Source organism: Peromyscus leucopus, chromosome 16_21 (assembly GCF_004664715.2).
Source record: "Peromyscus leucopus breed LL Stock chromosome 16_21, UCI_PerLeu_2.1, whole genome shotgun sequence".
Classification (NCBI taxonomy): domain Eukaryota; kingdom Metazoa; phylum Chordata; class Mammalia; order Rodentia; family Cricetidae; genus Peromyscus; species Peromyscus leucopus.
The window spans coordinates 57,119,302-57,136,436 of NC_051084.1; the positions used below are offsets into that span (position 1 = coordinate 57,119,302).

The window sequence follows — 17,135 nt, forward strand, 5'->3', positions numbered from 1 at the left end:
TGTTCTATTGCTGTGAAGAGACACCAAGACCATGACAACTCTTATAAAAGAAAGCGTTTTGTTGGGGCTGGCTTACAGTTTCAGAGTCCATTATTGTCATGGCAGCTCACAGGCAGACATGGTATTGGAGAAAGAGCTGAGATTTCTACATGTTCTACATCCTGATCCACAGCCAGCAGGAAGAAAAAGACACTGAGCCTGTGTTGGGCTCTTTGAAACCTCAGAGCCTACCTCCCAGTGACACACTTCCTCCACACATTCTAATCCTTTCAAATAGTACCACTCGGTGAGGACTAAACATTCCAAACTGTGAGCTTATGGGAGCCATTCTCATTCAAACCATGACATGCTATGTGGATTCTATTAAAACCAAATATTTGGCTTTATGACAATTATAAATAATACATAAAGAAATGGAAATAGCTGTATTTCAGTAAAATTATTTAAAAAAAAAAACAAAAACAAACACTCAATGGACTCAACTCAAACTGCAGGCCATTGTTTACTGACCCCTAGAATAATACATACCTTTTTTTAAGATTTAAAAGAATATATAATTCCTTTGGAATTCTCCCTTATAAAATAGGCAAACTATTTTTGATTTTGTTTTGTCTATTTCCTCCTCTATTTTCTTTAGCATTTTAATAATACCTAATTTAGATTTCCTACCATTTAGCTCTAATCTCTAGATAATTTGTGCCCCCATCCCCCCACCCCCACCTTCTTACCCCTACCCCCACCTCCCCATTCCCCCTACCCTTGCACCCCCCACCACTTCTTTCCTTTCTCCTTTGTTACTAGTCAAATCTTCCAGCCTCTTTGCATATGTAACAATGTTTATGGAGAGTTGGGAATTTCATCAATGAAAATGCAGTATTTTTTCAGACCATGCTCTCTCTATTCAACAGAAAGTATTCTGTTCCTGTAATAACTAACTTTTTTAACACAATTTCTTTATTGATTCTTTGGGAACTTCACATCATGAGCTGCTCACCTCCCAGTCTTCCCATATCTTCCTCTCACCCCTGCAGCATGCCCCCCCCCCAAGATAATTTTTAAAAATTCAAACCAAAGCAAAACAAACAGACAAACAAAAGAAAGAGAAAAAAATCTTCTTCACTTCTCCTTCTTTCCTGCCTCTCCAAAACCTCTTCATCCTGGTGGCATTGGAAGTGGTGTGTCACATAGTATACCCTTTTGTCCAATCAGCTTTGCTAGCAAGTGTTCATTGTAATGAGTCACTGGTCTGGTTCAAGGCCTCGGGATTCTAGCACACCATCATCACTGGATCCTCACCAAAACTTCTCTCTGATATCCGCAGGCTGATTCGAATCATGGAGATCCTGTTGGTAGTAATCTACAGGACCGGTCCCTTCATGAGCTCCAGCAGGTCCTAGATGGTGTAGATGTTAGGGTGGGGCAACCCAAGTCTTGGCTGTGGGCATGGGTGGTAGCTGAGCTGCTCAATCCTGGCCGCTACGGCCACCCATCTAGGGCAAGGGAACAGAGTCAGCACCCCTATGCCCATGCCTTCAGGGTTAGTTCTTTCTTGCCTATGATGAGGGGTGGGGAGATCTCTCCTGAGTGCAGGGGCCAGCTTTCCTGGTAAGGGTCAGGGCCAGCTTTCTTGCTTGAGCGTCCAGCAAGAAGCAGGGTCAGAATAGCTAACTTTTTCTCACTGTGATAAATCCTTGACAGAAAAAGAAAAATAAGACAAAGTATTTATTTTGGCTGATTTCAATGGTTTCATTCCATGGATGTCTAATCCCTTTGCTAGGACTGTTCATTAGGCTGGACATCATAACAGGGAAGCATAAAGCAGACTTGCTTACCTCCTGGAGACCCAAAAGCAGAAAATGAGGTGGAGGAAAGCCTAAAGACCAGATACCTTTCAAAGAGAGATCCCACTGAACTGCTTTTCCCACCTTGATCACATCTTCATCAAATTCTGAATCCAAAGTGAATGAAGTCCCTTGGAAAGATAAGAAGAGTCCCTTAAACCAGTTACCCCTTAAATATTATATCCACCTGTTCTGAACTAAGCCTTGCACACATGATCTTTTACAGGGATACTCCATATACCTTTCCTTCTTGCCTATTCAAATATATTCAAGGATTGTGTGTTTTCATTCCAATTGGGGACTGATCTTGGACAGGGCATTTTGGTTTTTTAGTAGGATTGTGCATTAGACAGAGAAGACCAGCTGTAGCCAACTTATGAGACTGCCATGCTGCCTTCTGCACTAAGAGGGCTTTGGTAGCCAACTTAAATGTAGTAAAGGTTTACTTTAACTCACAGCTAGAGTCAGTAGTTGCTTGGTACTTGATTTGTGACCTATGGCAAAATAGTACATTTTAATAGGAGAATGTAAAGGATGGGTTGCCCTATAGTGACTATATATAGTCTCATAATAAGTATTCAAATCATATGACATTAATAGTCTAGCTTCCTTGCACCTATGTTCTATCTCCTAATGCTTTCTCTTGCTTGCAATGGTGCTGTGAGCTAGAAACCAAACCTTTAGACATGGATCTTTAACAGGCACATCATCCTACTACAGAGTCTGCTCAATGTTCTTTTTTCATTATTTCACTTACAGACTTTGAATGGACAGCATATATATGGCTCTCCTGTTAGCTCTGAGGATATAGGAAATGTATCTGTGACTTTCACTGGGTTTCTCACTCAGTAATCCAGATTGCTTGCCAACCTTCAATCTGTCAACTGTCTTCATGGGAATAGAGTGGCTGCTCAAAGTTTCCTTGCCAGGCATTGGTTTGAAGTACTAGAAAAGATTTAGAAAATTATGCTTCTGTATTAAAAATAAAAACTTACCACATGCATTTGTGTGTGTGTGTGTGTGTGTGTGTGTGTGTGTGTGTGTGTGTACAAGTACCAGGGAACATATGTGCAGGTCAGAAAGAACTTGTAGAAGTCTATTCTCTCTACCATGTGAATCTCCAATATCTACCTCATGTCATCTGTCTTGGAAGCAAGCACCTTTACCCACTCAGCCCCATCAGTGACCCACATCTGTATTTTAGAAACACTTGTCCCAACTCTACAGCATTTCGATACTATAACTTAGGATGTCGTATTATGAGATGCCCAGTAGATATGTAAGTAACTTGAAAGCACTACAAGTGAATGCCTTTGATCTTAAAAATATGACATCACCATTAAATGAATTAAAAGTTATGTTTAGATTATTGTTTTATGGGAAGAAGTTTCGTGTATAATTATCTTTTAATTGAAGCCACTCAGAGCTGTGAGAACCTTTAATATACCTTACAGATGGAAGGTAGGAGTTACTGTTGAAATAATATATAAATATATAATGTATCAAGTGTATCATTTGCAAAGAGCAGCTATAATAGACCTTTTTTTAGGCTTGAGACAATGGAGGTAACTGTGGCTGGCAGTGGGTAGTATAAAAGGGAAAGAATAAATTTGCTGCAGAAATATGCCCACTCTATAAACCATGAACAGCTTGCAGTAATGCTTTCTTTATAAATACCAACGAGGTTTAATTCAGAACTATCAAAACCCCCAACAATTTCATATGCTATCCCATCCTGTTCACTCTTACCCTTGCAAATGACATGTGAGTGTCACAGCAACTTTTCAGTTTGTCCTTTGAAGCAAGTATCTCTCAGTGTTGCAGTGTAAACAGGGGTAATTACTGATATTATCATTTTAAAAGATAATACTAAAATTATAAAAAAAAACATTTCTGACATCTCAGGTCACTAAATTAAGAAAATAAATAATTATTTCCCAGGGGAAATCAAGTATTTGCCCCACCCTACTTTATTTGAATAAAACTACATACAAAATATTCTTGTATGTACTTGAAAAGAGTTGTGGGATCGTGTACACATTATATGTCAAAATTGTTACTACTGTTCAAATAATTAGAAGTACCTCAAAATGTAGTAGATTTCTTAGAGTTCTATATTTCTCATGTTTTTTATTCAGGAGAAACAAAAGATTTTAAAATGTGAGGAATTGGGAATGGTGTATAAATAATTAAACCCTTTTTTGGTATTTTTTAGTGAAAAATGTGTTACAAAACATGAATTAACCATGCTAATACCTAAGAGACAGGCATGCCTCGGACTGTGGTAAGGAAGCTCTTGGGACCAGCACTGCTTAGGGTTCTGGAGTCCTGGTATCTGATTGGGGCCTACTGCCACGTGGAGAACTGTGCATGTCTATGGTACCTACAAAGGATCATACTAAAACTCAAATATCTCATGAAGCATTTCCAGTCCTGGACTGGCCATATAGAAGGTACTTACTTGGAAAATTGTGTATTATTTTTCCTATATTTGTTTTTAAAAGGCAGAAAGTAAATAACTGTAAGTATAGACACTTAAAAATTTCAAAGTCATAATTCCAAATTCTAAAATTTCCAAATCTAATCACATCAATTTGATGCTTTTTAATTATTAATATTTCTGTTTTTGGACTTTAAAATATAAAGTCCATCATTTCTTCCCTATTTCCATCTACCAGACCCTCCCATACACATCTCCTTGCTTTCTTTCAAAATTATGGCCTCTTTTTTCATTCATTATTGTTACATACATGCACACACATACACACATATACACATTTATAATATACATATATATGCATATATATTCCAAAATACATAAATACAAACTGCAAAGTCTGTGTAATGTTAACTTATATGTATATATTTTCAGATCATTTTGTATTGGATAACCAATTGCTCTGTTCTTCTCTTGGGAAGACTATTTTAAAAGGCAATTCTGTCATGTAAATGTTATCTAATATTCCATATTTCTTCGTATTGAATGATAATCAGCTTCCACCTTTACCTTGTAAACACGTAAGTAGCACAGTTGCACACAAAGAAAGGAAATCTTTCTTTAGTCTCACTGCCATTTAGCAGGCATGTGGAACAGCAGATGCCACTGTGTTCTACATGGCAGAGATTATAGGGGACTCAAAGATGATTGTGAGCTACAAGCCCTTCAGGAGGTTGGAGTCTAGTGGAACGCATGAGATAATGCAATAATATGACAATGCCATAAGATAGAACAGGATTACTTCCAGGAGGCATGAAAGTCCAGATCATGGCATGATTATACTTATCTGAATAGAATTCATGAAGCAGAAAAGAAATGGAACAATTTAACCAGAGGAATTGTCAACAGCATGTAAAATTAGAGAAGACAGTGAGTCAGGAAGCAAACATGAATTCCATGTCATTTCTTTTGGAAGAGGTAAAGAGTTTGAATAAGATGTCATTGGAAGACCAGCAGAAATACAGGAATCATGGGTTAGGCAAAGCTGACTCTCAGAGATCATACTGAATGACAAGTATTTGTTTTCACAAACAAAAGTATAGCTGAGCTTAAAAGAGAGAGTCTGTACATACCAAAAGTGAAGGAAGAAAGAAAACTAAACAAAGGCCAAGTTACAGAGTGAAGCTGAGGGAATGTCATGGTATATGAGAGCCCAATGCACTGGCTAGAGGCTAAGATTCAAAATCCCTCATGGGAATGCTTTCAGGACCCACCACCTTCCACAGAAGCAGAGGGACTCTCCTGCAATAACCAGACACCCCGTTGCTATCCTGGCTTCATAGCTAAGAAAACTATGTGAACTCTCAGACCTAGGGCATTTCTGTGAACTGTGTGACTCAGAAAATTGGGGGAGAGAGAAAAAAGAAAATACTTTTTAGAAATTGAAATTCCTAGCCTGAACTAAGAGCCGATGGAATTCACATGATAATCGGCATGAATTGCAACAGGACCATCAAACTGCCTGAGAACTCCTCTGTTGGAAGTAAAGGAATCTGCAACTGGTCTCCATGATACTTTACAAACACTGGATTGGGGCCCTGAAGAATGAGAGCATTCCACAAGTTTATGATAATTATTCATTGTTTTAGTTAAATTCCATGAGCTGAAAGCTAGTGCATGTAGGAATCAGGAGAGTTAGAGATGCATATATGAAAAAAAAGCTATTTGTCTAAAATAAGAGATGAGAGGAAGAATAGAATATAGTTAAATAATGGGAGAGAATGTAAAAGATTAGGCACAACATTTATTAGTATGTAATTGAGTGTTTCATTGCTGTTGTAAGTATCTGAGGAGGCACCATCATGAAGGAACATTCTCTTGGCTCACAATTTCTTACCATGGTTGTCTGGTGGTATTATTGCTGAGAGCAGGACATCCTGATTATGACAGGGAACATGTGATACAGCAAATCTGCTCACATTGTAGTAAACGGAAGTCAAGACATGCAGACAGGAACAAGCCGGTGATGACAGTAATTCCCCAAACACATTCCCAGGGACATTTTCTAAAACCACCTTCCATTGAGCCCCACCTCCTGAAACTTCCAGTACCTCTCAAAATATCACCGTGAGCTAGGAGCCATCTTATACCCGAGGCTGGGTGGGTAAGGGGGGGTTTCATTTTCAAAGCATAACAAAACGGGAAATATTGTCACACCAATCAATAATTAGAATAGAAGGCCAATTAAATCCAGATGAAGCAATAATTACTGAGCTGGGTGTTAAATACATAAAGTTCTAGACCAGTATACATTATCTAATCAGAGAGAAAAGAGGAATTGGAAGTTGAATCATGGAAAAGTGCAAGATATTAACCAATACCAAAAACAGGACTTGTCCTCCTTTTTTACAGACAAATCAAATAATCTAGAAGACAGAAATTTCTTCAGTCCTCCTAAAGAATAAGTGGCAGATTCACAATTAAAAGATTCCAGGAAAGGCGCAAAGCTACACAGAGAAATCCTGTCTCAAAAAAACAAAACAAAACAAAACAAAACAAAAAAAAAAAAAAAAAGATAGGTTTTAGAACTGCACCTACTCTGAAATCTTTAACGAGATTTCCAAGAATGATCACACAGTATATTCACTGTCCATTAACTGGAAAGCATTTTTCAACTCAACATGTTCTGGGAAGCAACATGTCTTCTCTGAATACTCTTTATTCTCTGTGTCAATGCTATGCATAGTCTACACCAGCACGTAAAAGTACTGCAAGGTGTTTGCCTGGGGTCTTTTTTAGTAACGATGTCCCAGAGGATGCTAATTACTGCCAATTGTGAGAGCAGAAATGATCTGAGCGACTGTTCGCTGAGAACTGGACTGAGAACCGCTCATTCGACATAAGCCTGCTAAGCAGCTGTCAGATGGCAATGATGCTAATTTAATACTAACTCAGGCTAGATGTGTTGCTGACACAGATGAGGAAGGCTGCCTTTCCCAGCTCTGATTGGATGGTCTGTTCAGTGCCTCCCATAACTGTTTCTATTGCAAACAGAAATCATGCCTGAAGGTTTTCTTCTTAAAGGTTCAAGTTAATTCTGTGAGGGGAAACACCCCTAAGATCTGTGACATAAATATCCCTCCTAGACGCAGCATAGATTGTAAAATAATAGATGAAAGCAGTCAGACCTCATTCAGAGTGGTAGCTGTTGTTTCTGCCCCAGGTGGAGAAAAATCTAAGTCCTTTGCCCCTCTGAATTGCACGTGTCAGTACAGAACTGCAGACTGAACTTGTGACATTTTAGGCCTGATCCCATTCACTTTGTTCCTATCCAGAACTCCCTAAACCTCCTCTGCTGAGCCACACGTTTTCCAGCCTAGATATTGTAGTATCCCTGTAAGTCAAGAGGGTTATATGTCTCAAGATATTGGTTTGTCTCAAGCTATTGATTGAAGTGTTTGATGTTGACAACGTCGAGAAGTAAGATGGGACTACTCTGATGTTTACTGGCTTACTCCTATGGTCTAACAATGATGAGAGAATATAGGACTCATCCATTCATCTGATTAACTCACATAGTCAGTATCTGAAGTCATGTTGATGATAAAAATGACAGTACACCAAATGGGGAAAATATGGCAGGTAAAGTTGCTCATGATGGACTGGGATATGGCGATTGAAAGGGATGAGGAAGTCATTTTTTATAGAGCTTTCTGAGAAGGTGACCAATAATGGCATATTAGTTCAGACAGAAGGGAAAGCAAATGGAAAGGTCCCAGAGCAGGGATGTCCTCTTCCCTCCTTGAGGAAGAGGAAAGGATGAGTGACTCGACCACAGAAAATGAGGGTGAAGTTGCTGCATGTCTTGACTTCTACCGTGAGGAGCTTAGTTCATGGGACAGCAAGGGCCTTCTTTGTATAGTTTCTGCTGCTGATTATCTCAGGTTCGTGCCAGTGCATTTGAATTAACAAAACGACTTTTAAAGCACTATACTGCATGATTGTATTTTTTTGAATCATAGGAGAGGTAGTAAACCAATCTTTCTACCAATGACAAGATGTATACTTCAGAGCCTGGGCCCTCTTGGCTCTGAAGTTCTTTTTACTGCATTACATTGCAGAGGGATAGTTAGTGCATAACAACTGAATCTGCTCTGACAGATCTTTGCTGGACCATATGGTAAGGGTGTTGGGACAGAAAGGTGGACAACAATGATGAATAGTCAATGTGGTAAGAATGGGAAATGTACAGGATGAGAGAGAGCACAGGGAAGGACTTTATTAACGTTGTTTGTCTATTTCGAATAATGAGGAACCAATCTGAGTGCCTTGTAGAAAATAAAGGAAGAAAGAGATAGAGTGTCATAGCACAATAACAGGAAGTCATGCAACATGTGACCCAAACAGAAAATTGTAAATATTTCTCAGTAGTTTAGGAACAGAGCAGTAGGTCAATCTGTCATTCTGGCAGTGTGATGGTAAGGCAGCGATAACCAAAATTGATGTTGAGAACAAATATTATAAAGTAATTATAATCTCTCTGTCTCTGTCTCTCTCTCTTGGTTTTTCAAGACATGGTTTCTCTGTGTAGTCTCTGGCATACTCGCTTTGTAGACCAGACTGGCCTCAAACTACTCACAGCAGTCCTGCCTCTGCCTCCCAAGTGCTGAGATTACTGGCATACACCACCATCTCTTGTTTATAAGCTCATATCTGATCTTGCTCTTCTAAATAACTTCCCAGACTTGTTATATGTAAAAGTAATTTTTAAAAATTTTCTGCACTTGGGAGGAGGGGACTGGACCTGCCTGGACTGAGTCTACCAGGTCGATCTCAGTCCTCGGGGGAGGCTTTGCCCTGGAGGAGGTGGGAATGGGAAGTGGGCTGGGGGGAAGGGGAGAGGGCAGGAGGGGGGGAGAACAAGGGAATATGTGGCTGATATGTAGAACTGAATGGTATTGTAAAATAAAATAAAAGGAAAAAAATAATGAAATGTAGCAAATACAAAAAAAAAAAAATTCTACACTTGAAATATATTTCCCCCAATGCATTTATTGTACATTCTAATTGAAAACAGGAAGACTGTCAATTCTGAAAAAGATACACAATGTTCACATTAGCTTTTGTATTCTGGACTGTTAACCCATTAAACTTTAGGATATATAGAATTTGCTGTTTTTTTAATTAACTAATTAATTGATTTTATATCCCGACCACAGTTTCTGTTAGTTCTAAAGTAAAGAACAACCATGCCACAATCCACAGACCCAGGGAGCCTAGATAGCAAGGAGGGCTCAAGGGGGTCATTTGGATCTCCCTGGGAAAAAGAAATAGAAGAAATTCTGTAGTTGAACTGGGGGCAGGTGGGGATGGGAACATAAGGGATCAGGCAGGAGTGGGGTACGGGGAGATTACTGAAAGAACCAGATGGAAAGGAGGGTCATTTCAGGGTCAGGTAGAATCCTGGTACAAGGGACACTTCCAGGAATCTACAAAGATGACCCCAGATAAGACTCCCAGCAAAAGGGAATACATAGTCTGAAGTGGCCACTTCCTGTGGCCAGGCAAGACTACCAATGGAGGGATTGGAACACCAAACAACCCACCTACATAACCTTTGACCTATCATCTGCCCAGCCTATGGGATGTGCTGGGGTAAGGGTGACACACAGGTTCTGGGAGTGGCCAACAAATGACAGGTCCAGTCTGAGACCTCAAGAGTGAGCTCACCCAAGCTAACAGTGCCTTGAACGCCAGGACCCTGAGGCTGGATGACCCGGACACTTAGGATAGACTTTACTGTTTTTAAATCCTTCTAAGTACCACAACACTGTTTTAAAGTTTACTGAACAATTTAAAAATAATTGCTAATTGAAGAGATGGAGAGAAACAGTAATGGAGATTCTGATGTGTTTTCTGTTCTTTTGACCATAACAGATTAAAGAGCATCTTGCGAAGGGGCAGCGGATGCTGGCAGGTGATGGAATGTCCCAGGTCACCAAGACACTGTTGGATTTAACCCAGAGGAAAAATTTCTATGCCGGTGACCTTCTAGTGTCTGTGGAAATACTCAGAAATGTGACAGATACATTTAAAAGGGCAAGTTACATCCCTGCGTCTGATGGTGTCCAGGTAAGAGAGACGAAACCAGAAGGACAAGACCAGTATAGATGTGATCATAATTTGCCTCCCACCCCCCCCCCCAAGACACTGGTATACTCACCTTGGAGGCAGCTGGGCTGGAAGGAAGGAATGCTCACAGCTTCATAGGAACATCTTTGCTGTGTATAATGTGGACTTTGTCAGTGACCTCAATTCTCTTAGAAATGCCACCCCTCAGTATCCTAGCCATTAAAATGCTCACATTAAAGCTCAAGGAAAGACCAAATGAGCGTATGCGTGAGGTGCTTTGAGCCCGCAGATGAAAAACATTATCGCAAATTCAAGGTGGTATCATGGATGTTTTATGCCCACATTTAATATTCCCATCTTGCCATAGGAGACTATTAACAGTGCATTAGGTATAATGAAAGCATATTAAGTGTAGCATGCAAAGAAGACACATCATAACATTTGTTTGGGAACCTTTTATTTGAAACAGGAAAAGCATATTTAACATTGAGAACTCTTGCCTGAAAGTATAAGGCACATAAAGGATTATTTTAGATGGAAAAGTAAGAAATTCAGTAGCTCCTTGAGGCCCTCTTGGCCTTGCCTTGGAAGACTTTAGAGCAACATCATTTACCTCCACACCAGAGTCTAAGTACTGACCGACTTGAGTGTTGCCTTGCCATTAAAACAAAGCATGGCAAACAGCATATTTAATGCAAGGCCAGTGTGTACTTTAGATCAACTCCTTTTCTGCTGTAGACTAAAATGTACTCCTGCTAGGCTGATTTCTGTATTTCTAGAAAACTGCAATTCTGCTATCTATAAAAACACTCAGTCATTAATGGAGTCAATCATTAATGACGCCAATGCTCTGATGTGTATGTAGGTGTGAATATTCCTAAGACAATCCCATAGACAAAGGAAAGCTTGTATATGTAGGAATGATCCATGCTGGGTTTCATACCATACAACCAGTGTCTGCCACCTTAGTGGCAATAATGGAAGAGATGTTGGATAGAGAATTAACATCATTTGAGCATTCTGAACATAGGACTTTTCTTATAGAAATAGTCTAGTCTTTTAAGAAATTAGGTAAGTGACATGCATCTTTACCCCTAACCTTCTGAAAATTCCTATTAGCACTGACCTAAAAAGGTAGCATTTGAAGCCCTTGACATAAAATACAATAAAATATATTTTAAAATGAAAAATGTGAGACATGTGCTTATAGAAAAATTACCATGAAACACATTAAAGTTTCTAATTTGTAAAAAATATAAGGCGTAGAGGTTTTTAGTCCTAAAGCTCAAAGAATTAAGACTAAAGGTTTGCATTAGAAACATGTTTTGATTTCTTTTCTTTCTTTGTCCCTTCGCCCTATGGTCTACCTATTTATCCCTTCTTGGTCTGGAACTCACTGTGTATACCAGGCTAGCCTTAAATTCAGATGTCTGTGTGCCTCTGGGATGAAAGGTGTATACCAACAGACAATGCTAGAAATACATTTTTATTGAGCTACTTATTATATAGACTTCAGTCATTCAACACGTAATTTAACCAGTTGTCCCATCATGAAATGGGTAGATTTGACTTGCAAAAATCGATCTTCCTGTGTCATTTGGTGTAGTCTGAATTATGATCCTTCATTCCTCCACAAGTATGCAGAGTGCTAGGAACGTTAGTGTCTTCCTCCCTCCCTCACAAAGAGGTGTGTCTCTCTGTTTTATTGCCTTTACTGGTAACAAATTTTTCAGCTACCTGCAATACCCTCAATCTTCTTCTGGAATTCTCCATTTATATCTAAGCCTATTCCAATTCAAGTTCCAAAATTGTAAACCATTTCAAAGGCCAGATTAGCAAGCCCTGCCCAGTTACATTAGAAATTAATTTTGGCTTCTAAAATAATTCAGAAAAAATGCACCTCTTTTATTCTACTTTTAGTAATCTAATATAAAATAATTTGCACATGCCCATGTCTTCTTGCTTCATTGTAAACTCAGGTTATGGCTGTGTTCAGTATCCCCTGCACTTGGTGTAAACTCCAACTTTCCCTGTCTAAGGTCTCCTTGAACATTTTTTGATGGTATGATATAGCACTTCAGGTTTAATATAATATCAACTAATTTTACCCTGAAATGTAAATGGTCATACATTCCCTGCTCTTCATTATAAATTTACCAGTTCCTAGTCAGTAATCACAATATCATCCAGATTTTCTTCATTTTGCTTTCCTGTGGGATCTGCCTTACAAATCCTCTCAGTCGGTCTTGATCAGTAGTCTCACTGTGGTCCTAAGCCTGCTTCTAATCATCCCAGCCTAGTTATTTCTGTGGCCTCTTCCCTTGGTTCCCCTTCACATCTTGGTCTAATTTGTGCCCATGTTGCACACTGTTCTCTTATGTGTTATCCTAGAACAGCTCTTGATATGTCAGCGGAACTTCCATGCTCATTGAGAATCCTTGACCTTGGTGTCTCGTACACTATAGATTCTGTTCATTACCCTCTGTGCCCGTTCAGGCACAGTATAGACCATCACTTTGGTCAGATTAACCACTTACTGATTCCCAGATGTACTGCAAGTCCTTGGCTCTGTGACATTATTTCCTCTGCTTTCAGACTGCCTTGACCTTGCACGTTATTCTGAGTCCAGTGGGTTTCAGAAATCCACTGCATCTTCTCCCTACATCTCATTACATCTTAGCACTAAAAGGAGAATTTTCTGGAGAAAAAAAGAAAAGCAGTTATTGGACCATAACAACACTCCAACTCATTACTCAAAATAAAATTTGGTATAGACTCTTGACTCTAGAAGGAATTCAACAAGTATTTTGAGTTAATTACAACAAAACCAACAATTTTTTTGAATAATTGCCTTTGGATTGCTTTTGTCTCCTGCCCTCCTCACTAAAATTGGGAAACAATTGACAAATTTCAAAGGAAAATTAGGTAAAACTAGATAAAAGGTTACATTCTTTTGAATATAGTTAGATGCAGGATATTTTATTTGAATAGCTGGTAATTCTGACAAGAATCAGAGATTGATTTGCTGTGTTGATGAGTTTCACTATCACCTTTACAGACTTATCTTGGCTGAAAATCTATCCATGGAAATTTGCATTAATTTGAGTTTCTAAATACCATGAGGGCCTTGTGTCTCAGATTTTTATGTTTACTTGCTTAATAATTATAGTTCCTGATCTGAAAAAATCCACAGAAATATATTTAATGAAAAATCCATAGGACTATTAACTTACCATTAAATATATTAAATATATAAATCATGGTTGTTGCCTTTCCTCATCAGCTCATAGGAAACTTACTGCTCTTAATGTAAGCAAGATATTTTCTCTTTGCAATTTTTAAAGTGAGTGTGTGTGTGTGTGTGTGTGTGTGTGTGTGTGTGTGTTTTGCCTGCATGTATGTCTATGAATCAAGTGTGTGTAGTGCCTGAAGAAGAGAGACGAGGGCATCTAATACTCTAGAGTTGGAATTATGGCTGGTTGTAAGCCACAAAGTGTATGCTGGGAATTGAACCTGAGTCCTCTGGAAGAGCAACCAGTGAGCTTCACCACGGATACATCTCTTTCCCTATTTTGTTCACTTTTGAAACTTTTCCTTTAGGATGTGTGGTTTGACAACTTCATAAACCAGAATATTGCTTTCCTATTAAAAATAAAGTAAATAAAGTAATATATTCCCCAGATTATTAATCTTACTTAAAAGTATCATTATTATCACGTCAACCATCCAAGTGTATGTTTTTGGAATGAATGTTCTTTTAATTATTCATGAGCAATAGTCTGCTGCCTTTACAAAGGTAAAAGCAAGCAAAATATAGAACCTATACACTTATTAAACCTGAAAAGTATGGGACTTCTCCTTATGAAATTATGATAATTAGGACTTGACAAACTTTATAGTTTATCTTAAGGATAAGTTATATTTGTCATTAATTTAAAGCAAATCAATGGCTGGATCCCTTTATCAATCCAAATTTTATTAAAATAGATAGATATTTAGCAAGCCACACGTTTAACCCCAAAGCAAGTCGATTCCCCTCCATTGCTGTCTATCAGCTGTTGTCTATCAATGTCTAGCATTAAAATGTATGGAATATCTAGCCTCCAATTTTAATGCCAAAAAATTGAAACACCACAAGAGAGAGGCATCAAAATATAACAAAGTAAATATTTTATGTGATTGTTAGTACTATAGACAAGACCTCACCATCTCAGTAAGAGGAAAAGTTAATGTGGTACCTGCCAGGCATACCCTGCCTGGTCAAGTGGCATATGGAAGGACAAAGCTTCTCTTAAAAGTATGTTGTTTTTGTCTGGATATTTCCCTCTTTGGCTATGACAGTCAAACTATGCTTTATCCTGGTGAAATGATGCCAACTATAATACACATGACAATTTTGTGTCTTTCTAACAAAGAGGAACTGTTCCATAATATTGTGCTGTTTTTCACTTTAAATTCCATTTTAATTAATACAATAAAAATTGAAAAATATATGTTTGTATTTCTTGGAGCAATAAGTTATAGTATCCTTTTATTTTCTGAGCCAACAGACCATCTTCCAGAAGCATTTGTCTCCTGGGTCTGTTCTTCTCCAAACCTCTACACTTGATCCTTACTCCCAGAATACAGTCAGTACTTGAAGTGGCATATCCTTTCAATTTCCAAACTGACATTTCTTCTTCAAGGTTTGGCTCACCAATGATTTCTTCTCAAAGGTCTTCTCAACAACTTCTACCTGTGATTAGAATTTTTACCACCCCTCTGGCCTTTTGAGACCTTGTGAACATCTTTTATACAGCACTCACACTTAACATTGTAGTTAGTGTTGTTATGTCTGCCCTCGGTCATAAATTGTAGTCATATTGGAGATATTGGAGATGGAGATGTCTCTGGAGCTTTACCTAACACATAAAGCATAGTAGACATTCAGAGTTTGTTCAAATAAATGAGTCAAGGTAATATTAGTGTTTGGGGATGTCTATGACTTCTCATACACAAAATAAAATAGCTCAATCCAGCTGAGAGATAGAAGTGTCTCCATTTATAATTTTTTTAGCCATTGGAAAAAAATCACACCAAGGCTCCTTCTATCCACAGAGGACTGAGTTTGCATGCCTTCCTGGTGTACTTATTCCAGCAAGTATAACTTCTAACAAAGTGAAAACTTAGATATGTGTATGTCCTGATTTGGCTTAATCCCGTATCCCTTTCAGTATTTCAAGGCACTTTTCTTATGGTTTTGTTATGTCATTTTCTCATCTCTAAAATGCAATATAAAGGTATAACAGTATAGTTGATTTTCATTATTCTTGGAATTATATAAAACAATAGCAAACACTGAAGTGACACTGAGTCACTGGTCCCTAGCCAAACAGAGGTTTAGGTTTCTTTGAGAATCTGGTCACAATATTTTTATGTATTGATCAAATTAACATTGATTGTTGTGGCTTCCTGCTAAAAGACACCCAATTTAATTCACATTAGTGATCCATAGATATTAGTGTACCCAACACATGCTCTTCCTCTGTAAAGCACACTATATGCTCCTTGTTCTTTAGATCACTAGGGAGCCCCTTATCACACAATGCTATGGCCATTTTATTTATTTATTTATTTTTTTGGTTTTTCGAGACAGGGTTTCTCTATGTAGCTTTGTGCCTTTCCTGGAACTCACTTGGTAGCCCAGGCTGGCCTCGAACTCTCAGAGATCCACCTGCCTCTGCCTCCCAAGTACTGAGATTAAAGGTGTGCGCCACCACCGCCGCCCGGCGCTATGGCCATTTTAAGCAGTGAAACGCTCTCACTGTGTGTGGGAGTGTGTGGGGTAGGAGTATGCTTGTACATGTGTGTGTGTGTGTGTGTGTGTGCATATGCATGTGTAGAACATAGAACTGCATAAACTATTCAAAGGGCACTTGTTCACAGCATGAGGATGAAAGAAAGAGTGAGGACAGCATGCCCATTTTAGACCCCAGCTGGAAGTATGTGCTTTGGGCAATCAAAATTGTGCACATCTCCAAACATGTCAATGATCAACCATAACAACACTGTGTTGATTTGTGGATTACAGCTCCATTCTAGTAAGTAAATAAACTGACATAACATTTCAAGAGGTTGTGAATAATTTAGATTGTCTATGTCTATTCTTTAGGATTGTTGTGACACCCAAAGCCAATCAGGCTAGATGCATGATTTACCACAGAGTAGGTACACTTTACTGTTTTTATTGTTAGTATTTTAATTTGCAATACAAACTTAAAAGCTGAGCCTTGCTGTCAAGCTGCTTACAAAGTCACTGGGAAAAATAGCATGACTAAGGCTAGACTGTAGTCATGGAGAAGAGATATTTAAGTACAGTATGTCCCAATTTTGGAAATCTAGCAAAATAAAGATATGAACTCAGCAGTAAATAAAATATTCATGGGAGTATTAGGACTTGAGAATAAAATTTCAAGAAACACACAATTTACAAAAGCACTCAATGAATAATCAGAGTGAATGATCAAAAGCACAGCAGTGTTGTAAACATCGAAAATCCAGGCCAAGCTTTCTTAGAAATGGGCTGCACATTGGACAGTACAGTTTCTGAAGATAGAAGGGTGAAAGCAAAGAAGAGTTTGTGTTATTAGAGTTTTTATGGTAAAATCCAGTGTCCTGTCACAAGCAATCAGCTGACTATCCCCATATGCCAATTAAAAAGAATAATACTCTGATAACAGGGGGAA

General features: G+C 38.5%; 1 protein-coding gene across 4 annotated transcripts in view; it reads left to right on the forward strand.

Annotated features, from left to right (window-relative positions):
* The window catches only part of Adgrb3 (adhesion G protein-coupled receptor B3), a 738,549-nt gene that overhangs the window by 320,177 nt on the left and 401,237 nt on the right, over positions 1–17,135 (forward strand). For all 4 annotated transcript variants that reach the window (XM_028868115.2, XM_028868116.2, XM_028868112.1 and 1 more), the window contains one exon: positions 10,216–10,410. In XM_028868115.2, coding sequence (XP_028723948.1) covers positions 10,216–10,410 — 195 coding nt within the window. The remainder of the gene's footprint in view (positions 1–10,215; positions 10,411–17,135) is intronic.